The sequence below is a fragment of the Mustela erminea genome, chromosome 1, assembly GCF_009829155.1.
Source record: "Mustela erminea isolate mMusErm1 chromosome 1, mMusErm1.Pri, whole genome shotgun sequence".
NCBI lineage: Eukaryota > Metazoa > Chordata > Mammalia > Carnivora > Mustelidae > Mustela > Mustela erminea.
The window spans coordinates 57395480-57419955 of record NC_045614.1 but is presented as its reverse complement, the minus strand read 5'-3'; the positions used below and the strand labels follow the sequence as shown (position 1 = coordinate 57419955).

Here is a 24476-nt window from a genome sequence, read left to right as displayed (position 1 = left end):
GGCAGCCGCTCAACCAACTGAGCCACCCAGGTGCCCCTATTTGAAACACTTCTTCAGGCGTATGATTTCTCACCAGGAACAGGATTAAAGCCAGTGTCCGCTCTTTTCCTTCATCTCACCTTCCCGGGGCACATGTGGCTTTGGGTGTCAGTCCCTCCAGGACAAGCTTGAGCTTCCGGAAGTACTGCCCCCTGGAGTTGTGTCTGAAGGTGGGCGGTGTCTGTGCATGTGCGTGCTCACCACCTCTACCTCTGCCGCATTTCTGGACTTCCTGTCCCCAGGCAGCACCCACATGTAGGTTTCCCACTGGCTTGTCTCCTGGCTGAGTATTGGATGGTTTTTTTTTTTTTTTTAAGGATTTTATATATTTATTTGACAGAGAGAGCAAGAGACCACAAGCAGGGGGAGAGGTAAGCTGAGGGGGAGAGAGAAGCAGGCTCCCCTGCAGAGCAGGGAGCCCGCGACATGGGGCTGATCCCAGGACGCTGGGATCATGACCTGAGCAAAAGGCAGACACTTAACCATCTGAGCCACCCGGGCGCCCCATACTGGGTGTTCACTGATGAAAAAGACACCACGAAACAAGAGAAAACTTAAGAATCCCATGACCCTGAGACAACCATATTAATCTTTCCATAGAGACCCTCTAGATTCTTATTTGGGTAAATATATTTCTTAAAGATTTTATTTATTTGTTTGAGAGAGAGGAAGAGAGGGAGCACAAACAGGGGATGGGACAGAGGGAGAAGCAGACTCCTCGCTGCGCAGGGAGCCCAACGCAGGGCTCTGTTCCTGGACCCTGAAACCATGACCCCAGCCAAAGGCAGATACCCAACCAACTGAGCCACCCAGATGCCAATGCCAGAAAGTCTCTTTTTGAGCTCACCTCCAAGGAGAGCTAGGGAGAGTGGAAAGATCCAGGCCTGGAAGTCAGTCAGCTCAATTCAACCTGTCTCCCATCTTGAATTAGCCAATGACCTTGGGCACCCTCTCACTTTCTCTACCTATATGCTTCAAGGCAGGGTAATGGGAGTGTACCCAGCCCCCAGCAATGAGAGAGTGTGTGTTGTCTGTATTTAAAAATGAAAATGCTGCCAATTAAACTATGCTGTGGCATTAATTGTAAGCCGTGTCCAGTTTTGAGAAACGTGAAAAGGTCATGGCAATGTGTGTCTGAGAAGGGATGGAGTCTGGTACCATTATCACTGTTGTTGGTGGCTCCAGACAAGTATAGTTATTTTGCAGTAAGCAAAGGAGACTGACACCTGCTTGAAGTGTGTGCAGCGCCAGAATCAGAACCCATTTTTTTGGTGACTAGCAGAACCCTCTGCTTTCTCCGGCTTTCCAGCCTGCCTTCTTGGGGAGGTTTTCCGGCATGGACACTTGGCCCTTCTGACTGTTCATCTTTCACTTATATCTGGGTTTTCTTACCCTCAGTGCTGTTGGCATTTTGGTTCAGATCATTTCTTGCTGTGGGAGCTGTCCTGGTCTCCACCTGCTAGATCCCGGTAGTAACCTCCCAGTTATGACAACCAAAATTTTCTTCAGACATTGCCAGATGTTTCCTGGGGAGGGGAGCAGAATGACCCCTGGCTGAGAATCACTGGTTTATATCTAAACTACTCACTGTAGGGTTTCTGTATGAGAAAATGGCTTCAAAGAGACTTTTCTTACTTGGACCCAAGGAAATACCCATGTCTTCAAAGCATGGGATTCAAAACCACCTGTGTTATATGTGTTTGAAATGCTGCCCAGGGTGGGAGGTTGGGTGAGCCTGGTGGTGGGTATTATGGAGGGCACGTATTGCATGGAGCACTGGGTGTGGTGCATAAACAATGAATTCTGGAACACTGAAAAGAAATAAAATAGAAACATTTAAAAAAGAAAAAAGACATGCTGCCCAAGTGCAGATCCCAGGGTCTTCCCCAGAGCTACTGAACCAGAATTTCTGGTAAACATGTGCCCCGAAGTGAGCTCACATTGGAGCACGGGTGCTGGGGCAGGTGTATGGGGCCATTGGAGCCAAGTCTGGAAAGGTAAATGAAATCAGCTGGCCAGGAAAGGAAGGAAGTGTGCTCTAGGCCCTGCAGGGAGGGCCATGGGCCTTCCTGAGTGTACTTGAAAAGATTGCACTTGGTCTTCCCCAAGCCCTATCTCACACCTGACATCACTGCCTCTTATGTTAAATAATTTATTTCCATAAGCAGTGTATGTTCATTATATAAAACAATTCAGAAATTGACTAGCACAGGAGCGCCGGGGTGGCTCATTTGGTTGGGTGTCCACCTCATGATTTCAGCTCAGGTCATGATCTTGGAGTCATGGGATGATGGTCTCGGTAAGGGGTGGTCTGTGTCTCTCCCTCTTCCCCTCCCCACGCACATTCTCTCTCTCTTTCTGAAATAAATAATCCTTTAAAAATTGACTAGCACAAGGGAGAAAGAACTAAGATAACATGATGCCTGGACCAGAGGCAGACATTGCTAACATTGCTCTGTGCGTTTTGTGTGTAGTAGAAACAACATTTTAATAAAAATGCGTTTGGTGTGCTTGTTGTCTTAAGTCCTTTTTTCACCTTAAAAGCTGTCTTCTTGAAACTCTTGTCTGTGGGAGGGAAGCAACAGCCTGAGAGGTTTGGCTCATGTTCCAGAGAGGATAGGAAATGTATTTGGATGAACTATGGTCCTCTGCCCGAACTGGTTAATTTTCAACCTGTTGCTGGTCTCTAATGGAACATCCCATCAAAAGTCAACATTCCTCCTCTATTAAATCTCCTCGGCTTCTTGGATTCTCAGTTACTGGACAAAGACTGCGTCATTCACGAAGCCCCAGAGTCATGCATGACCCAGCTATGTCCTCAGCTCTTGGCTGTCCCTCCAACCAACACCTGATTGGTGTCCCTGCCTCTGTGGGGCCCTTTGGGACTCTCTGCCTCTCAGCTGGCTCCTCCCTCGGCATTTAGGTCTCTTCTCCGTCTCCTCTCTCCTACTGCAGTTCCCTGACTTGTCTATAGCCCTGCTTTGATCTTGGCACTCCATTGTTCTGCACCTTTTTATGGCCGTCTGGTGGCTTGGGGAACCAGGTCCTTCTTCTGAGTCTGGACTTGAAGGCATTCTCGAATTTGTTCCCCAGGCCTCCTTTCTCGCTGCTATTCTCACCTTCACTTCTGGTTCCTGAAAGCACAAGGGTTTTCCTGGTTGTGAGCCCTGCCTTCAGCTATGGGGCCATACCCAGCGGGCTCTTAGCCTCCTCTCTTTCTCCACAATCAGTACCTGTCCTGCAACACTGAATCCAATCGCACCTCTTCTTCACCTCTTCCTTGTAGCTTTCATTATCTGCATTCATTATTCCTCCCATGTCGGTTACTGCTACAAGCATACGGAGTCCTGTATTGATAGAATGAAGGAGAGAGGGCTCATCTCCCTAGCTGGCTTCGAGGAGCCCTGGGGGGTAGTTCTGGCTCAGTGAGTACCAGCTCTCTGACCACAGGAAAATTACATATGTGTCGTACTCCCCACCTGTAAAATAGGGGAAGTGGGAGTGCCTTCCTTCACGTGAAGCACCATGATCAAATGGAAGGACTCATGTCACGTACTTAATGGTCTTGTTTGGAAGAAGCCATTGCCAGCTAAGGTTTGGGTTTCCTGGCACTTTGAAGCAGCGCCTAGGTATCTGCTCCTGCAGGGCAGGGGCCCTGCCTCTGTTATCTGCCTGTTCCGTCTATAGCCCTAGGAGAGTGCCATACACGTAGAAGGTGTTCTGTAAGTATTTCTGATTGGTTTGAGTCAATGGTTCTTCTCTTGTCTTCTAGAAGAAGTGAAAAGTTTGGTTTTAAATCAGAGAAAGTTGTCTGCACAGGCCCCACACATCAAAGAGGAGTGGAACCAGGAAGATGCACGAGATAAAGCAGAAAAAGCAGGAAAACACATCAAGTCTTTGCGTGGTGAGTGGAGATGACCTTTGTGGACTAGTTGGGGGAAGTCAATGGCAGGGAAGGGGATAGATGGGTGTTGCTGGTGTCGTGCATGTACACTGGTATCCTTCCTTTGTATCAGCAACTCCTGCTGGTGCTGGTTCATTCTGGAAGGCATCACTGCTCTCAGTGCAAGAATCACTTTTTGTGGTTGGTCCTTTTTCTTTGTTTAACTTTTATTTAATGACTTACAAAACTTTTCTAACCGTAGAAGTTACATATGTGTGGTTTGCTTTTAGAAAAGCCAGTGACTATGGAAAAATATAAAACAAACAGGGAAAACAATCTATAGTTCTATCACCAGGAACAAACATTATAATATTTTGGTTATTATGTTATGGAAAATTCCTTTGCTGTAAGATTTTTTTTTTTACATAGATAGGGTTGTTCTGGATACATACTTTTGTATTCTGAGATGAATATGTACCTACATGCACTTTCCTATTTACTTAAGAACCTATTTACTGAAGAACTGCATAAACTCCATTTGTGGAGTCCATAATTTTTCATCTGCTGGTGACATTGTAAGCTTCTCTGTAGATGGGGACGTAGGGACCTCGGGAGTGTTTTCAGTATTCTCTGATGTAAACAGTGCTGAATTAGACAACTGAATAGATAGTGACTTTTTTTCCTTTTTTTTTTCACCCTCCATGGGGTGTTATATAAGAAATTGGTGGCTTCCTCTCGCCTCCATTTGTCCGAATAATCCTCATTAGTCTGTGCATTCATTCATTTACTCATTTATTATTAACCAGCCTTTTTATGCTCACTGCTGCTTGGTGACTGCCATTACAAAATGGGTAAAGGACCCTCATTTCTTTAAGGAACTAGAATGGACCAGGAAGTCCATTTGCTAATAAATATTATCATATTCTCACCCAGCAGAGTTTGAAACTTTTCCCAAGATCCCCGAGGGAGATGAGAAGGTACTCAGAATGGAAGAACTTTCCACAGTTCGGTAAGGATGGAACCATGCTATTTCAGCGATTGGGAGTGGAACCCCCTCTTGCATAAACCGTACAGTGTCTCACTGAGAGTCACGTGGATTTTTAGTAACTTAGCTAAGTCAGAGCTCATGCAATTCAGGTGAAATTAAAGGAACAGAGAAAGGAATGCTTGTGTTTATGAGCGCAGATATGCCCTGTGCTTTTGCACATGTTGGTTTACCTCAATTCTCATCATGGTCACTCTGAGAGATGGTATTATTACTATTTCTGTTTTCTTTATAACATAACAGAGTGCTTAGTGATTTGCTCAAAGATTTAAAACTGGAATTCTTGGGATCTTGGGAGTGTTGGTAAAGCCAGGACTCTAGGACTTCAGAGTACCAAGTCCACAGCCTTTCCTGCTACAAGTGCAATTGCTCTTAGAGCCTAAGAAGGATCTGGAGATTCCTTGGATGCCTTGGAGGTCCAGAGGTTGAAAGGAGGCCCAGCTGGAGGCTTGGGAGAGTGGGATGGGGAGAACCAAGAGACTGTGTCATTAAAAAATCTTGACCTCTAAAAAATTGTTTTTTGTGCTGAATTGATGCATTAATTTGAGAAGAACTGACATTTTTACATTCTGTGGCTCTCCCATCCATGACCATGGTATATCTTTTCACCTAATTTAGCTCCTCCTTTATGATTTCTAATAGAGTTCAAAAAAATTTCTTCCTATAGATGTTGGATAATTCCTGCAAATGAATTCCTGGATATATTAGAGTTTTGACTGCTTTTATAAGAATATATTATTTTCCATAATATTTCTAGTTAGAAATTAATAATATGAGTGTGGTCTGCAGAGCAACAGCATCAGCATGACTGGGAACTTGTTAGAAATGTGGACTGTCAGGTCCACCCAGGCTTATTGACCCATACCTGCATTTTCTTTAACAGCATTTCCAGGTGATTCATATGCACATTGAAATTTAAGAAGCTTTGGTTAGAGGAATGCAATGTCATTTCTTAAAAATCTGCTCATGGAAAAAAAAAATCTGCTCATAGGACACCTGGGTGGCACAGTCAGTTAAGCATCTATCTGCCTTTGGCTCAGGTCCTGATCCCAGAGTCCTGGGATCAAGTCCCACATCAGGCTCCTTGCTCAGCAGGGAGCCTGCTTCTCCCTCTGCATGCTGCTCCCCCTATTTGTACTCTCTTTCTCTCTGACAAATAAATAAATAAAATCTAAAATAAATAAATACAATAAAAATCTGCTCCAGATTGGTCCAGTAAATAGATTCTTCGGTCTGGTCCCTGCTTTTTTTCACCTTCATTTATTTTTCTCTCCGTGAATTTTCTAGATGGAGTATTTCAAGAGAAACAGCTCTTTCTTTGGGAACAGCAGTCGGCATGGAGATGGAAGGAGAAGATCATCATGAGAGATCATCATTTAACAGCTTAACAAACATGGTAGAAAAGCAAAAATTTCAAAGTAAGTTAGGATGGGATTTTGGAATTTTATAATATAACTAGACTTAGAAGCATTATGAAATATTCCAAATTCAGAATACTTCAGAAAGATTGTTGATATGTGACCACATGTTACTTGAAAGTAAGAAAACACTACATACCCTTTCAACTTACCCATTCTGTCTCACCCCATCCAGCCATTCCAACCCACCTTCTCCCATTCATTTAACTGCATCATTCCACCCATTTGCACACAGCCTTTCCCACTCCTGCCAATGCTTCCACGCTCCTGACTCATGATGTCATGGGGAGCATGGAAAGAAAATCTCTAAAGTTGACTGTAGACTTTCAAATAAATAACTGCCTTCCTATGTGATAGATGCTGTGGTAAGTGTAGGTAGGTATATTGAAGAAACTAAGAGTCAGCTTTATAGAAGGACTCTCAGAAGATAAGAAGTTCTTCCCTTCTTATGGTAGAATGAGGGAAATTGCATTCCAGGTTGCAGGAACCAGTCATGCGAAGTCTGTAGTCTTGGTGACAGACCGAGAGGCGAGGGTCCTCAGAAGCTACTACGTTGACCTCTTCCTTCTTCTTCTTCTTCTTCTTTTTTTTAAAGATTTATTTATTTATTTGACGCGGAGAGACACAGTGAGAGAGGATACGGAAGCAGGGAGAGTGGGAGAGGGAGAAGCAGGCTCCCTGCCGAGCAGGGAGCCCGATATGAGGCTCCATCCCAGGACCCCGGGATCATGATCTGAGCCAAAGGCAGACACTTAATGACTGAGCCACCTGGGTGTCCTGACCTCTTCCTTCTTAACCTTGTTCTCTTCACCAGTTTTTCAGCCAGCAGTTAGGTTTCCTGTATGAGGTGGAATATTCTAGAACTGGTGCACTTGCTGCCTCCTGGGATGGCCCACTTCCTGTTTATACAGCTGTAATTGGTACAAATCATTTCCTTAACTCTTTATCCATTAAGTCCGCTTTTCCTTGTTCGAGTTCAACACTCTGAAGCTGCAGAGAGAAGTGACTGCTCCAGGCGGGCTCTCTGCCAGGCATCGGAAACACAGTTGCTCACATTCCCTTTTTAAGGCCCTAGAAGACTAGTCCACGCTTTCATATCGGAACACCGTCAGCTCTTTGGAAAGTTTTCTCTTTTCCAGATTAAATAGCCTCACCTTTAAAAAATATTCTTTAAGCATTTGAATGAGATTTTCAAACCATCTTTTTATTTTGAAAAAAAAAAGAAAAAAAGAAGAGAACACCAAAAAATACGATGTATGTACAATTTAGGCGTTGAGATTTTGCCACATTTCCTTCATTTTTCTTGCTCTTTCCCCTTCTTTCTTTCTTCCTTTGTTTCTTTCCTTCCTTTATTCCTACTTCCCTCTCATCTTCTCTCCCTCCAGCCCTCCCATCCTCCCTCCCTTCTTTCTTTTTGAGAAAAAGAAGTTTACATGTAGACTCCTTTGCATCCTGTGCTTTTAAGAAGCATCCCCTAGGGGGCGCCTGGGTGGCTCCATTGGTTAAGCATCTGCCTTTGGCTCAGGTGGTGATCCCAGGGTCCTGGGACTGAGCCCCGTGTAGGGCTCCCTGCTCAGTGGGCTGTCAACTTCTCCCTCTCCTGCACTTGTGCTCTCACTCTCTCTCTCTCTCAAGTAAATAAATAAAAATCTTTTTAAAAAAGCATTCCCTATCCTACATAGAAATTGGTGTGACACTTTCCTGCCACCCCATTCTTTTTTTTTTTTTTAAGGATTTTATTTATTTATTTGATAGACAGAGATCACAAGTAGGCAGAGAGGCAGACAGAGAGAGAGGGGGGAAGCAGGCTCCCCGCTGAGCAGAGAGCCCGATGCGGGGCTCGATCCCAGGATCCTGGGATCATGACCTGAGCCTAAGGCAGAGGCTTTAAACCCACTGAGCCACCAAGGTGCCCCCTTCCACCCCATTCTTTCTGACACATTCAATGTTGTATTGATTTTTGTTTTTATGAGTTACAGAAATGGTTTCATACTGTACCTATCTTCTGGCAACTGGCTCTTTGCATTCAGCTTGACTTTTGAGGTTTTTTTGTGTCCACATGTGTAAGTCCAACTCCTTCCTTGTAAATTCTATAGAGGACCCCATTGGAGGGCTGTGCCCATAAATCCTTAAAAAAAGAAAAAGAAAAAGAAAAGTAAGCCAAGAAGCAGGAATAGCCACATTACATAAGATTATAACCAAATAAGCACAGGAGATGCTTTCGAGTCCACAAGGAATACACCCATGGACTCCCCACTGAGAGACATTTGAGTCGTCTCCAATTTCCCACCATCACCAACACAGTGATAGCGATCATCCTTGTGCAGGTCTCTGTGTGTCTGTGCTACAGAGCCTAGGGCATTTGCCCTGTGGGGTCAAAGGGCATGGGAAACGCACCTCCACCCCTCAGGAGGTATTGCTGGTTTTTATTCTCTGGGTTGTACCTATGTGCTCTCCTGACAGAAGTCCTGAGAATTCCAGGTTTTCCCTGTTATCAGTCATGCTTGGCATGGTCAGGGGCTTACTTCCTGATTCCTTGTGGACTCGAAAGCATCTCCTATGCTTATTTGGTTATAATCTTAAGTAATTGGCTATTCCTGCTTCTTGGCTTACTTTTCTTTTTCTTTCCCTTTTTTTTAAGGATTTACTTATTTATTTGACAGAGATCACAAGTAGGCAGAGAGGCAGGCAGAGAGAGAGGGGGAAGCAGGCTCCCTGCTGAGCAGAGAGCCGGACGTGGGGCTTGATCCCAGGACCCTGAGATCATAACTTGAGCCGAAGGTAGAGGCTTAACCCACTGAGCCACCCAGGCACCCCTTTCTGTTGAGTTCTAAGCTTTTCTTTTAAAGATTTTATTTATTTATTTGAGAGAAAGGGAGAAATTTGAGGGAGCGGGAGAAACAGACTCCCTCCTCAGCAGGGTGCCCATCTTGGGGGCTTAGAACTTGATCCCGGGATCCCAAGATCATGACTCGAGCTGAAGGCAGATGCTTAACCGCCTGAGCCACCCAGGCAACTCTAGGTTTTACATTTTTTTCTTATGGATTCAGAAGCTTTATTCTTTACATCTTCTGATGATTATGTGTGATCACTTACGTACCCTGTAAACACCATAGGCCGGGGTCTGTAAGTTACCCATTTACTCTATGTGTGCTGGTTTTGCACACTAGTTATGTAACTATTCCTTTCCAGTTTGTACTTTCTGTGATGTTTAAGAAATCCTTCCTCATCCGGACATCAGTAGAGTCTCCTGTGTATTCTTCTAATTAGCTTGAAGTTTTTTGTTTTCCACCGTTAGTCTGCCTTTCATTTTGCCTATGGCATGAGGTGCCCGATAATTTCATTTGCCTCCAGATGGAAAGTATAATTAATTGACTAGTCCGTCCTTTCTCATTGATCTGAAATGCCACCCTGGCATCTGTTAAGTCCCCTGTGTGTGCAGTGTATTTCTGGGCTTTCTGTAGTCTGTTCCATTGGTCTTTGTATCATGGAACAAATAGCTCATGGCTTTAATTACCATAGATATACATATGTCTTATTGTCTCCTCCCCCACCCCTGCATCTGAGCTTGGCACAGAGCTGAATATTTTATGTACCTTTGCTCATTTACTCTTTTCAACACCCTACAAGGTAGGCAGTACTGTCCCCATTCTATAGGTGAGGTGACTGAGGCTCAGGATGGTTAAGGAAGGGGAGACGTGGTTCCAGAACCTTGGTGGTCTGACTTCAAAACCCAAACCTCAGCCCTATACTGTGGTTAAGAGCTGACTTGGGGGAGGAGTTTGGTATGTGGTGATGTTGCTCTTCATCCAACCTCGGCCCCCTCTGCCCATGTTCTCGGGGTGGACGGGCTGGGAGATCAGGACGGCCCTCATGTTCTTCCTGCATGTAACTGACAACCACTTTGTCATCTACATGTAAACACCTCTTCTGGTTGCTGGGGAAGGGTGGCAGCATAAAGGATGACCTCCGCTTTCCAGGGTCTTCCAGAACCTCTTTGAGTCTCTGTAGCACGTATGCATTCACATACGGGAGCTTGGATATGAGCTCCTGGGAACGCTTGTTTCCTTCCTTTGATTTCACAGTTAAAAGGAAAGACTCAGAGGGGAGAAAGAAGAGCCAGAAGAGAGGGAAGAAATCTCAAACAGAGGAGGAAACTGACCTCAAGATGGAAGGAGATTGGAAGCATGGTACCTTCTCCACCGAGCTGGCGGTGATGCCGCTCCTCGCAGGTGGCTACCCCTGGTCCCAGCGGGTCTTGGTGGTTTTGTCCCATGTGGCTAGAATGTCCATAAACAGGGTGCCCGCATTGACCAAGCCTCCGTTCTGCCACCTAGCTTCATGCCCACAGTCACTTCAGTGAAGTGGAGGTAAGCTTCTCTGTTGTACAGAGGAGGACAAGGAGGCACAGAGAGGTCAGATGTGTTGTTCGAGATCACCTAGCAAGTAGGGGCAATGCCAGGGTTTGAACTCAGGCCTGATTCCGAAGAAACTGGTGAGAGTAATTGTGCTAATTTTGTTTGCTAAATAAGATGCTGCTTTTTGTAAGCACTTTCTTGCAGATGTTTCTGAAAGCATCTAGTAGAGGAAAGGGGGGAAGGCGCCAGTGTTTCCCTCTGGTCCTCTATAGCTCATTGCAAACTCTGAGCCTCCCAGTAAGCTTGCAGGAGTGCTGTCGGGGTGCCCGCGCTTGGTTCTGTGAGGAACCAAAACTTGGAGAAGGCAAAGCAATTACTTGGGATCACATAGCTCAGGGGCAGAACTGGGGTTCCGTTCTCTTGCTCTGTAAGATTGATCACAATTTGGAAACTAGGTTATCTACGGTTGGACAAATAATAAGTAGGTATGTGTGTTATATCCCTAGGTCTTGATAATGGAAAGCTCACCATGTATTTTGGGTAAAATTACATGACTTTGTTTTTAAAATAGTAATATGGGGGGATAACCCTCTTTCTTTTCAGAGAAAATAGTTTCCAGTTTATTTCATGGTTGGGGGCGGGGTGGAAGGGGGATTGTGGTTGGCTATTAGGGTGAATGTGCGCCCTCTACTGGCCAATCTGCAGAAATTTAGGCTACTGTCTTGAGCCGGCCCAAACCCTTGCAGTGGCTTGCGGTTTACCCCATAAACGTTACACAGGTGCCAGGAAAATCGAATGCTCACAAGCTCTTGTATTGACAGCTATACGTTTTTGAGGAAATACCATTAACTTTTCAGTTTTACTTTTTAAGTGGATTTTTGAAAATCAGCTTTCACCAGAAGTTGGGCCTTGAATTCAGGCTGTCTTAGTTTTCCTGGAGCAATGGAGTCTTTTCTAGAGAAGTGAGCTTTCAGAGATGCTTACCCGCCTCAGGCTGTGGTCCAGGAAGAGCCGGCCTCCACACCGCGGTTTCAAGCTCCTGCTCGGGGCACACATCTCTGGGGCATACCTTGTGGGCTGAATCCCCAAGAGAAACTGGTGCCTAGAGGTGGGTGAGCTCCGGGTGACCTGTTGACTTTAGATCGAGGTTGATTTTGCTTCTTAATTTTGCTATGGGAGGAAGGAGAAGCTCAGATGGTCTCAAACAGCCTGGCGTGACTTTTTTCAGCAGGGTGAAGCCCAGAGGTGTCTGCTGCCCCCCCCCCCCAAACTGTGCCGTCATGGCCCTGTAATGGCTCAGTGATTCCAAGAGCACCAGTGACAAACAGACTTTGAATCTTGGCTCAGCCACTGCCCAGCAAGTTGGCCACTTCCTCTGAGTCCTTCAGCTCCATATCCTCATCTGTAGAATGGAGGGAGGATTTCTACCCCGGAGGGCTGCAATAAGGGCCACGTGAGATAAGGTGCATAAATTTGCACATAGTAGGACTCAGAGAGGTTACCAAATTGGAGCCGCTTCTGTCAGAACATTTGGGTGGGCTGGATACAGGGTGCTGGGCCTCCAGCAAGAAAGAAAGACAAGCCTCCTTCCTTATACCGATATCACGGTTTATGGTCCTCAGCTAAGAAGGGCCTTGGCTTGGCAGGCCAACTGGATGTTTGTTTTTGCCATAAAATAACAGCACAAGATCATTCTAAAACCAGCATGGTAATTTTTGCTCATCATCTTTGATTTCGAATTAGGCCCTAGGCTTTGCATCCCTTAGTGGTGAATATTGGTTGGCCAGTAACCCATTACGATTCTAAAAGGACTGTGGAATGATCTCTTGATTTTTGTTGCATAGTGGAGGGGCCAAGTGTTGCCAGGCAGGACTGGTTTGGACATGCATTCCACACTTCTTAGCTGAGAGACCTGGGATGCTTTCTGAACATTTCTGGATCCCAGCTTCTCTGTCTAGAAAGCAGAGATGGAAGCTGCCACACAGGGCTGTTAGAGGACCCAGGACTTTAATGCACACTGAGGTCTGGCCGGTGTAGATGAACGCTCATTGCGGGGTCCGTTCCCAGGCTCCTCTTCTCTTACTCCGGAGCAGGGCTTCTCAGCATGGGCACTTGTGCCCCTAGGGGGACATTTGGTCATATGAGGAGGTTTTTTGATTGTCACAGATGGGAGCGGAGGGATGCTGCTGTTCCATAAAGCAGTGGATGGTCCCCACAGCCGAGAATTCTCTGTCCCTGAGTATCTGTGGTTTTGAAGTTGTGAAACCCTACCCTGGAATTTTGGCTGAGCCCTCCCTCACTGAATGGCGGTTTGAGTGCACATTGGTGGTGGAGATTTCTTCCATACTGGGCAGTCTTTTTCACAAAAAGGTTTACAGAGTTATAGAATACAAGTCAAGTTATGGCCTTGACGCGTCAGCTCTGTTGAAGAGAAAGCTGTGGGAGCCCTGAGAGCTGTCCCCAGCAGGTGCACATGGCCCCATGGTCACGCCAGTGGGCTCAGCCACACACCTGGTCACGCCAGTGGGCTCAGCCGCACACCATGGTCACGCCAGTGGGCTCAGCCCATAACTTGTTTTGGAAGGGAACCTCTTTCCGAGTGTGAATGACTGGGCTTTCGTGTGCCCTAGAAATACATTTACAAACCTTGTGAAAGGAGCAGAGCTGATCTTTCTGCGTGCCCACTACATGCTAGGTGGTGTTTCCAGCCCCTTCGTGTACATATACCGTCTTAATCACCCTAAGCACGGTGGAATCTCTGCCCATATGAAGAAAGGAAGCCCCACAGAACCTCTGACTTGTTGTAGGTCACGTGACTACGGTGTGCGCCTAGGCCTCTCTGCTTGTACAATGGAAGATTTGACCTCTCCCCAACCCCCAACACCATTCATTATTTCTCCACCTGGTATGGACCCCTTTCACGAGAAAAAGATTCTCCCAGCTATGTGTGCCCCACACAGTGGCTCCGTTTACCCGCCTTTTTCCCTAGTTGCGCTGCTGCAACACGGCCCTACCCGGAAGTGTGCTGTGCTCAATCCAGCTCTGTTGTACCAGTTGTGTTCTACGTCTGGAGCTGCGCTTCTCTGCTTGGACCACACCCGTTAACGCAGCACCACCGGCCGCCACAACAGAGACCCTGGCATTCCGTGCTTTCGAACGTCTTCTCTTCTAAAGTCATTGCCTGAAGCAGCACCACCCAGAAGAGCTTTCTGTGGTGATGGAAATGCTCCAGAGATGTGTGGTCTGGTCGAGTAGCTCATAGCTACACATGTACTAGGCATTTGAAATGTGACTCCTGTGATGAAGGAACTGCATTTTAAATTGTATTTAGTTTTATTTATTATTTGTAAAGATTTTTTATTTATTTGTCAGAGAGGGAGAGACAGCACAAGCAGGGGATGCTGCAGGCTCCCTGCTAGGCAAGGAGCCCGATGCGGGGCTCTATCCCAGGACCCTGGGATCATGACCTGAGCTGAAGGCAGATGCTTAACCCACTGAGCCACCCTGGTGTCCTGCCTGGAGAGCTTTTAAAAACCCTAGAGTGGAGGCTACATCCCAGACCCAGTAAATCTGACTGCTTGAGGGTCCTACCTAAGCATCAGTATCCCTATAGATGATTCAGGAAATGCTTAAATTACAAGATGGCCATCAAGATTAAATCACAACAATTAGGGGTGCCTGGGTGGCTCAGTGGGTTAAGCCGCTGCCTTCGGCTCAGGTCATGATCGCGGGGTCCTGGGATCGAGCCCCGCGTTGGGCTCTCTCCTCAGCAGGGAGCCTGCTTCCCTTCCTCTCTCTCTGCCTGCCTTTCTGCCTGCTTGTGATCTCTGTCTGTCAAATAAATAAATAAAAATTCTTTAAAAAAACCACAACAATTAAATTCTCTTAGGGAGCTTATGGGACCTCAGTTTGAGAAAACCACATATAATGTGCGGACAGTAGGTGTTTACTAATTGTTGTTTTTTGTTTTTTTGTTTTTTTTTTTAGTTTTCTTCTCTTGGTTATAATTTATCATTGGCTCTTCTCAGGTTGCCTGATCCCTCTGTACTTGTCTTGGAGCTGTCATGAGTCACAGTCTAACACTGTCTGTATTTCCCTCCTGCCCCCTCCAGGATGGCAAACTATTGTGAGTCGTGGTAGGGGGAAGTCTGCCAGCATTTTAGATTGTTTTTTGACTTTAAAAACAGAAGGTCCTATCATGACTGAGGAGCAAAAGCAGGACTTAAATCCCTTGACCATAAAGATCAAGTGTGTTTCCTGCCTTCCGTCACAACCTGTTCCCTTCCATGAACTAGAGGTAAGATTGTGTCAGAAAAATTGGTTGGAGAGCTCTTTTTCCCATCCGGTTGCCCATTACATGTCATCTCTAATTCCCAACAATGGCCTGCTGTGAGATGTATTATCATCCCTATTTCACCATTTAGGCTCTCACAATGAGATATGAGAGATCAGGTTCCTGGGTTTAGGAGCTACTAACTCTCAATGTCTCCCCACTACACCACAGATGTCTTTCCAGTGCAGGTAGTGAGCCTCCCATCAGAAGAGTCCCCAGGCTTCATGGAGACAGGAGCAGTGCTCATGTAGATGCTCACTCATTTTGAACGAACTGGGTTTAGCACTGATATTTACCCTGGAAGTTTCCTTCTTCTTCTTCTGATGGGATCCTTGTCTCCTTGATTCTGTCTTCCTTTTGCTTTGTCTGCTGCCTGGTTTTGCTGGAACACATCTTACTATAGCTTCTTGAGGAAAGGTTAATGAGAGATACTTGTTTTGAGGTCTCATGTGTCTGAAAGTATCTTTATTCTACCCTTAATCTTGATGAATAGTTTAGCTGGGTAGAGAATTCTCATTTTTCTTCAGTTTTGAAGGCATTATGTTTTATGTTCCATGTTGAACCTTTGGATGAGCTTTTTTCTTTTCTCAAAGCAGTAGAATCTTCTTTCTGTTTTCAAAAACTGCTTGATTAGGTGTCTTAGTGTGGGCATATCCATATCCATATATTATACTTCCATTTTGAAATAAAAATTCAGAGAAAGTACCCTTCACCTGTTCCCCCCCCAGTGGCTATGTCTTATGTAACAACAGTATAATATCAAAGTCAGAATATTGATAAATGTGTGTGTGTAGTTCTCTGCCATTTTATCACATGCATGGATTTATGTAATTGTCACTGCACTTAAGATACAGAACTATTCCATCACCACAAAGACCTCTCATGCTCCCCTTTTATAGTCACAACTGCTTTGTAACCTTGCATTATCCCTACACACTAATATGTTTTCCATCTTTATAATTTTGTCAATTTGAGAATGTCATTGTTGCGGATTGAATTGTGTTCTCTCAGAAAGTTATGTTGAACACTTAACTTCCAGTGACGCAGAATGTGACTTTATTTAGAAATTGGGTCTTTATAGAGTTAATCTTGTTAAAATGAGGTCATCAGAATCCAGTATGACCAATGTCCTTATGAAAAAAGGAAATTTGGATGTAGAAACTGACACAGACAGAAGGAAGACTAAATGAAAAGATGTAGAGAGAATGCTATGTAATGAGTAGACTTATGTTGTCACAAGCCAGGAAATGTCTGGGGCTACCAGAAGCTGGAAGAGGCAAGGAAAAATGCTTCCTTAGCACCTCTGAGGGAACATGGCTTTGCTGACATGATTTTGCACTTAAAGCCTCCAGAACCATGAGACAATGAAATTCTGTTATACTAAGCCACCCAGTTCATGGTAATTTATTATGGCAGTCCTAGGAAATGGACAGTTATATAAATGGAAACATCCAGTATGAGACCTTTTGAGATTGACTCCCCTTCCCCATTCAGCATAATGCCTTTGCATTTAGCGAAGCCATTTTTTATTTACTTTTAATTGTTTTTTAGGACCATTTACATTTAGTGCAATTATTGATATTTTAGAGATTAAGTCTGCCATTTTAATATTAGTTTTTTATTTTCTGTTTCTTTTGTTTCTTTTTCCTGTGTTCCTGTGTGTTCTTTGAAACTTTTTAGAATTCTATTTTGATTTCTCTGTAGTATTTTTGAATGTATAGGGTTTTAGTGGTTGCTCCAGAAATTATATTATGCATACATAACTTATCACAGTCTACTGGTGTCAACATCTTTCCAGTTTGAGTGAAGTATAGAAACCTTACCTTCCTCCAAATCTGTTGACCTTATCTCATTTATAATTGTCTTAAATATTTCCTCTATATAGACTGAGAACCACTTCAAGATGTTTGACTTTTTGCTTCAATGGTCAAATGTAATTTAGAAAACTCAAGAGGAGAAGGAAAATGTATTATATTTACCTATAAATGTGCTCTTTCTAATGTTCTTTTTTTCCTTTCTGATGTTCCAAGATTTCCTTTTTTTTTTTTTTTTTTTTTTTTTTTTTTTGCTTTTTAAATTATTTCTGTTTCAAGAACTTCCTTTAGTCATTCTTTTAGGGTAGATGTTATGACAACAAATTCTCTTTAGTTTTTCTTTGAGATGTCTTTATTTCTCCTCTATTCCTAAATGATAGCTTCACTTAATTTAGAATTTGGGGTTGACATTTCTTTTTCTTCAGCATTTGAAAAAAGTTATGCCACTTCCTTTTGACCTCTATGGTTTTTTAATGAGAGATCAACTATCATTTGAATTATTCTTTCCCATTGTGCTGGGTGGCACTTATCTTTGCAGCTTTCAAGCTTTTTTTTGTCTCTGGTTTTTGAAAGTTTGACTCTGATGTCTTGGTGTGGATTTTTTCGGGGTTTATCCTGTTGGGTTCACTTAGTTTTCCGAAACTTAAGTTTATGTCTTTTGCAAAATTTGGGAAATTTTAGCCATTATTTCTTTAAAGAAAAGATTTTATTTATTTATTTGTTTTAAAGAGAGCAGGGGGGGGCAGAGGGAGAGAGACAGGGAGCAAAGCAGACTCCTTGCTGAGCGTGGAGCCCGACATAGGGCTTGATCCCAGGACCCTGAGATCATGACCTGAGGTGAAATCAAGAGTCAGATGCTTAACTGACTGAGCCACCCAGGCGCCCCACCATTATTTCTTGAAGTACCTTCTAGCACTACCCTTTTCCTGCTCTCATGACTCCAGTGTCATGAATGTTAATTCATTGTTACATCCCACAGGCCCCTGTCTGTTTTCCTCTATGTTCTTCAGGCCGGGTAATTTATATTGTTTTATTTTCAAGTTCACCAAGTCTTTTCTCTGTCCCTTCCATTCTGTTATTAAGCCCATCCACTGAGTTTTAAATTTTTAGGTATTATATTTTTCAATTCTAAAATTTCCATTTAGTTCTTCTTTTATCTTCTATTTCTTTGATGAGACTTTAAATTTTTTTCATTTGATTCAGTCATGTTCATACTTGCTTTAAATCATGTTCATGCTTGCTTTAAAATTCCAAACAATTCCAAGATGTGTCAGTTTGTTGTTAGCATCTGTTGATTGTCATTACTCATTTAAGATGGGATTTCTCTGGTTCTTGCTATGATAAATGATTTTTAAATTATATCCTGGACATATTAGATATTAAGTTATGAGACCCTGGATCCTATTTAAGTCTTATGTTTTAAGTCTTCTGCCAGTGGAAGAAGGGGAATGCTGTCTTATTCCTGTCAGGTGGAGGTGGCAGTCCAGGTTCGCCACCCAACAACCATGCCGTAAGGTCAGATAGCCTTGCTACTACATGCTTCGCACATGACCTTGGCTAACCACCACAGTGGTGCAGAGGCCACATAAGTACTGGATGGTGAGGCACGATTTTGGCCTCCACTCTGCCTCCCTTGATGCCTTGTTACTGCTGGGCAGGGATGAAATCCTCGACTCCCCACTTGATCTTTTCTCATGCCACCCAAGTGAGGGGAATTGCTACAGTCGGGCAAGGGTAGAAATCTGGGTTTTCCATTTGACTTTGCTTATGGGAGTGAGTTGGGGCTGGTTTCCTTCATGGTGCTTGCCTGAAAGTTTTCTGGCTCACTAAGCTGCCTCATTCTTCTTTCTTTGGCTGGAGAGAGCAGACTTTGGGGGAATTTTCCCCCCCAAAATCCCATTAACATTTCTGAATTTCTGTCTTCTCCAGCACTTAGTCTAGAACGTATGAGGCAAGTAGAAACCCCAGAGAATTCATCACAGTCCTTAACCTTCATCTCTCCATCCTTCTGAGTCTCGTTATGTTTGTTTTATATATAAATCCCAGAGTTGAAAGCATCCGTACTTAGCAGGAGAAATAGGAAAAAGTGTGTTTATTTCATTGTGGTCCAGAATAGGAAGCCTGTAGGTATATAGATATACATGTACATTTAAAAAAAAATTTAAGATTTTATTTTTAAGTCATTTCTGTACCTAATGTGGAACTTGAACTTAAAGCCCCATGATTAAGAGTTGCATGCTTCACTAACTGAGCCAGCCAGTGCCCCTAGGTGTAGATATATTTTGTTTTTATTTTAATCACTTGGTACTTATCATGTCAAATGCACTCCTTAATCCCCACTACCTGTTTTCACCCATCCCCCTGACCTCCCCTTTAGGAACCATCAATTTGTCCTTGGAAGTTAAGATTCTGTTTCTTGCATTAACTTTCTCTTTTTTGCTTTGCTCATTTGTTTTGTTTCTTAAATTCCACATATGAGTGAAATCATATGTTTATCTTTCTCTGACTTATTTCGCTTAGCATTGTACTCTCTGGTTCCATTCATGTTGTTGCAAATGGCAAGATTTCATTTTTTATGGCTGAATAATATTCCATTGTATGTATATTACCACATCTTCTTTACCCATCCATCTATCAATGGACACTTGTGCTGCTTCCATAATTTAGATAATGCTGCTATAACCATCAGAGTGTATGTATCCCTTTGAATTACTTTTTCTTTTTTAATTCTTTGGATAATACCTAGTAGTGCACTTGCTTGGTCATAGGGTAGTTCTATTTTTAACTTTTTGAGGAACCTCCATTTTGTTTTCCAGAGTGGCTGCACCAGTTTGCATTCCTACCCATAGTTCAGGAGGGTTCCTCTTTTTCCACATCCTCACTAACACCCATCGTTTCTTGTGTTTTTTATTTTAGCCATTCTTTTTTGGGGGGAGTGGTGGGGAGTGTGTGAGTGTGGGGGGAAGGACAGAGGGAGAAGGAGAGAGAGAATCTTAAGCAGAGTTCATGTTCAAGGTGGTGCCTGACATGCGATTCAGTCTCACAACCCTGAGATCATGACATGAGCTGAAATTGAGTCAGATGCTTAACTGACTGAGCCACCCAGACACCACTGATTTTTAGCCATACTGACAATGTCTATTCGTGTCTTCTCCTCATTTCTAAACTGGATTATTTTTGGTGGGGGGTGTTGAGTTGTATAAGTTCTTTATATATTTTGGATAATTTTATCCATTATATCATTTGCAAATATCTTCTCCCATTCCACAGGTTGCCTTTTAGTTTTGTTAATTGTTTCCTTCCTCATGCAGAAGTTTGTTTTTTTTTAAATGTAGTCCCAATAGTTAATTTTTGCTTTTATTTCCCATGCATCAGGAGACATATCTAGAAAAAAGTTGCTGCAACCAATGTTAAAAAGTTACTGCCTTATTTTCATCTAGGATTTTTATGGTTTCAAGTGTCACATTTAGGTCTTTAATCCATTTTGGTTTTGTTTTTGTTTGTGGTGTAAGAAAGTGATCCAGTTTCATTCTTTTGCATGTAGTTGTCCTGTTTTCCCAACACCATTGGTTGACAGACTGTCTTTTTCCATTGGATATTCTTGTCTGCTTTGTCAAAGATTGGCCATATAGTTGTTGATATATCTGTTCTATTCTGTTCTATTGATCTGTGTATCTGTTTTTGTGCCAGTACAATATTGTTTTGATTACTACAGCTTTGTAATAAAACTCAAAGTCTAGAATTGTGATGCCTCCTGCTTTCCTTTGCTTTTTCAAAATTGCTTTGGCTATTTGATGTCTTTTATTGTTTCATACAAATTTTAGGATTGTTTTTTCTAGTTATGTGAAAAATGTGGTTGGCATTTTGATAGGGATTGCATTAAATGTGTGGTTTGCTTTGGATAGTATAAACATTTTAACAGTATTTGTTCTTCCAGTCCATGAGCATGAAATGTCTTTCCATGTCTTTGGGTTATCTTGGATTTTTTTTTTAACCAACATTTTTATGTTTTTAGAGTTTTCAGAATATAAGGCTTTTACCTCTTTGGTTAAGTTTTTTCTTATTTTATTGTTTTTGGTGTAATTGTAAGTGGGATTGTTAATTTCACTTTCTGTTGCTTCATTATTAGTGTATGGAAATGCAATGGATTTCTTTTTTTTACATTTTAGATTTTATTTATTTATTTGACAGAGAGAGATCACAAGTAGGCAGAGAGGCAGGCAGAGAGAAAGAGAGAGGGAAGCACGCTCCCCGCTGAGCAGAGAGCCTAATTTGGGGCTTGATCCCAGGACCCTGAGATCATGACCCAAGCCACAGGCAGCAGCTTAACCCACTGAGCCACCCAGGTGCCCCTATGGATTTCTTTACATTGGTTTTATATCCTTTATATCCTTTTATATCCAGTTTTATATCTGGACGTATTTCTCTGTCTCCTGACTTCAGCAGTTCTAGCAGGGATTTTTTGGTGGAGTTTTCAGGTTTTCTATATATTTTATCATGTCATCTGTAAATAGTGAAAGTTTTACTTCTTCCTTACATACTTGGATTGTTTTTATTTCTTTTTGTTATGTTATTTTTTAATGTTATGTTTATTTCTTTTTGTTATGTTCTTTTTGTTGTCTGTTTGTAAATAGTGAAAGTTTTACTTCTTCCTTACAGATTTGGATGCTTTTTATTTCTTTTTGTTGTCTGTTTATTTCTTTTTGTTGTCTGTTTGGCTAGGACTTCCAGGACTATGTTGAATATAAGTGGTGAGAGTGGACATATTTGTCTGTTCCTGACCTTAGGGGAAAGACTCTCAGGTTTTCACCATTGAGAATGATATTAGCTGTGGGTTTTTCATATAAGGTCTTTATTATATCGAGGTATGTCCCCTGTAAATGTACTTTGTGGAGGGTTTTTATCATGAGTAAATGTTGTACTTTGTTAAATGATTTTTCTATATCCATTGAAATGATCATATGGTTCTTAATCATTTCTCTCATTGGTGTGATGCATCCCGTTGATTGATTTGCAAATTTTGAACCACCCTTACCACCCAGGAGTAAATCCTGCTTGATTGTGGTGAATGACTTTTTTAATGTATTGTTGGATTTGGTTTGCTATTATTTTGTTGAGAATTTTTGCATTCTGTATTCATCAACGATATTGGCCTGTAGTTCTCTTTTCCTGTGGTATCTTTATTTGGTTGTGGTATCATGGTAATGCTGGCCTCATAGAATGAATTGGGAAGTTTTCTTTTCTTTTCTATTCTTTGAAACAGTTTGAGAAATATAAGTATTAACTCTTCTTTAAGTGTCTGGTAGAATTTGCCTATGAAGCAAATGGTCCTGGATTTTGTTTTTTGGGAGTTTAGTGATTACTGGCTCAGTTTCTTTCCTGATAAATCATTTGTCTAAATTTTCTCTTTCTTCCTGATTCATTTTTGGTAGCTTATGTTTCTAGGAATTTATCTATTTCTTCTAGGTTGTCCAATTTGTTGGCATATAGTTTTCACAATATTCTCTTATACTTGTTTGTATTTCTGTGGTGTTGGTTATCGTCTCCCCTCCCTTATATATGACTGTATTTGATTATGTCCTTTCTCTCTCTTATGTTGATAAGTCTGGCTAGGGGCTTATCAATTTTATTGATTATTTTTGAAAAACTGGTTTCATTAATTTTTTTTTTTAGTTTCTATATCATTTTTTTCTCTGCTCTAATCTTTTATTATATCCTCCCTTCTGCTGGCTTAGGTTTGGTTTGTTGTTATTTTTCTAGCTCCTTTAGGTGTAAGGTTAGGTTGTTGAGATTTTTCTCACTTCTTGAGATTGGTCTGCATTGCTATAGACATAGCAGTCATTTTTTGCTATGTCATTTTTGCTATTCGCAAAGTTCACAAAGGTTTGAACTTTGCATTTTTGTTTTCATTTGTTTCCATGTACTTTTTAAATTTCTTCTTTAAATTCCTGGATGACTCATTCATTGTTCAGTGGCATGTTATTTAACCTCCACGTATTTGTGGTCTTTCCGGGTTTCTTCTTGTAATTGCCTTCTAGTTTCATAGCATTGTGGTCAGAAAAGATGCATGGTATGACTTCGATGTTCTTGAATTTGTTGAGGCTTGTTTTGTGGCCTAACATGTGATCTATTCTGGAGAATGTTGTGCATGCACTTGAAAAAAATGCGTATTCTGCTGTTTAAAGATGGAATGTTCTTTTTTTTTTTTTAAGATTTTATTTATCTGTTTAAGATAGGGCATGGGTGGGGGCTAAGGGGCAGATGGAGAGGGAGAAGCAGGCATCCCACTGAGCAGGGAGCCCCAAGTGGGGCTCAATCCCAGGACCCTACATCATGATCTGAACTGAAGGTAGACACTTAACTGACTGAGCTACCCAGTTGACCCTAGGATGGAATGTGCTGAACGTATCTGTTGGACCCATCTGGTACGGTGTGTCATTCAAAGTCATTGTTTCCTTGCTGATTTTCGGTTTAGTTGATCTCTACATCAATGTAAGAGGAGGTGTTAAAATTCCCTACTATTAATTCATTATTATCAATTAGTTCCTTTATGTTTGTTATTAACTATTTTATGTGTCTGGGTATTCCCATGTTAGATGCATAAATATTTACAGCTGTTAAATCTTTTTGCAGGGCTGTCTGCTTTATGATTATATAGTATCCTTTTTCTCTTATTACAGTCTTTGTTTTAAAGTCTATTTTATCCAGTGTAGGTATTGTTACTTCAGCTTTCTTTTTCCATTTGCATGATAGATATTTCTCCACCCTCTTACTTTCAATCTGCAAGTGTCTTTAGGTCTACATTGAGACTTTTGCATTGGTGGTTCTATATTTATTGCATTTTTATTACATCTTTTGTGATTGTTTCTGAAGATTTTCCCTGATTCTTTTTTATCTTTCTCTCTTTCATGGTTTGATATTTTTTTTAGTGATATATTTGGGTTTCTTTCTCTTTATTCTTTGCATATTTATTAATGGTTTTGATTTGTGGTTACCATTATGTTCGTATAACAGTTTATATTAAGTTGATGGTTGCTTAAGTTTGAACCCATTCTTTACTCCCTACCCCTCTCCTCCATGCTTTAGTGTCCTATGGTGTCATATTTTACATCCTTTTATTTTATGAATCCCTTTGACTGATATTTACAGAAATGCTTATTTTTAATCCTTTGTGTTTTTTTACTTTTCCTACTCACTTGTGTTCTTTCCATTTGAAGAGTTCCCTTTAATATTTCTTGCAGGGCTTATTCAGTGGTTGTGAAACTCCTTTAGTTTTTGTTTGAGAAACTCTATTTCTCCTTCTATTCTGAATGACAGCCTTGCTGGATACAGTATTCTTGGCTGCAGAGTTTTGCTTTTCAGCACTTTGAAGATATCTTGCTGGTCTCTTCTGGTCTGCAAAATTTCTGCTGAAAAATTTGCTGACAGCCTCATGGGGTTTCCCTTGTCTGTAACTGTCTTCTTTTTCTCTTGGTGCTTTAAAGTTTTTTTCTTTATTACTACTTCTGCCATTTTAATTACTATGTGTCTTTGTATGGGCCTCCTTGGGTTGATTTTTTGGGATGTCTCTATGCCTTCTGGATCTG

The 24476-nt window shown here is 42.1% G+C and overlaps 1 protein-coding gene across 5 annotated transcripts in view; it reads left to right on the top strand.

Moving 5' to 3' along the window:
- CFAP92 (cilia and flagella associated protein 92 (putative)) overlaps positions 1–24476 on the top strand; it is a 67054-nt gene that overhangs the window by 3430 nt on the left and 39148 nt on the right. For 3 of the 5 annotated variants that reach the window (XM_032333625.1, XM_032333374.1, XM_032333718.1), the window contains 5 exons: positions 3812–3943; positions 4856–4931; positions 6255–6385; positions 10471–10617; positions 14856–15040. In XM_032333625.1, the coding sequence (XP_032189516.1) occupies positions 3812–3943; positions 4856–4931; positions 6255–6385; positions 10471–10617; positions 14856–15040 (671 nt within the window). The remainder of the gene's footprint in view (positions 1–3811; positions 3944–4855; positions 4932–6254; positions 6386–10470; positions 10618–14855; positions 15041–24476) is intronic. The other 2 variants (XM_032333536.1, XM_032333453.1) reach the window with 2 other exon arrangements.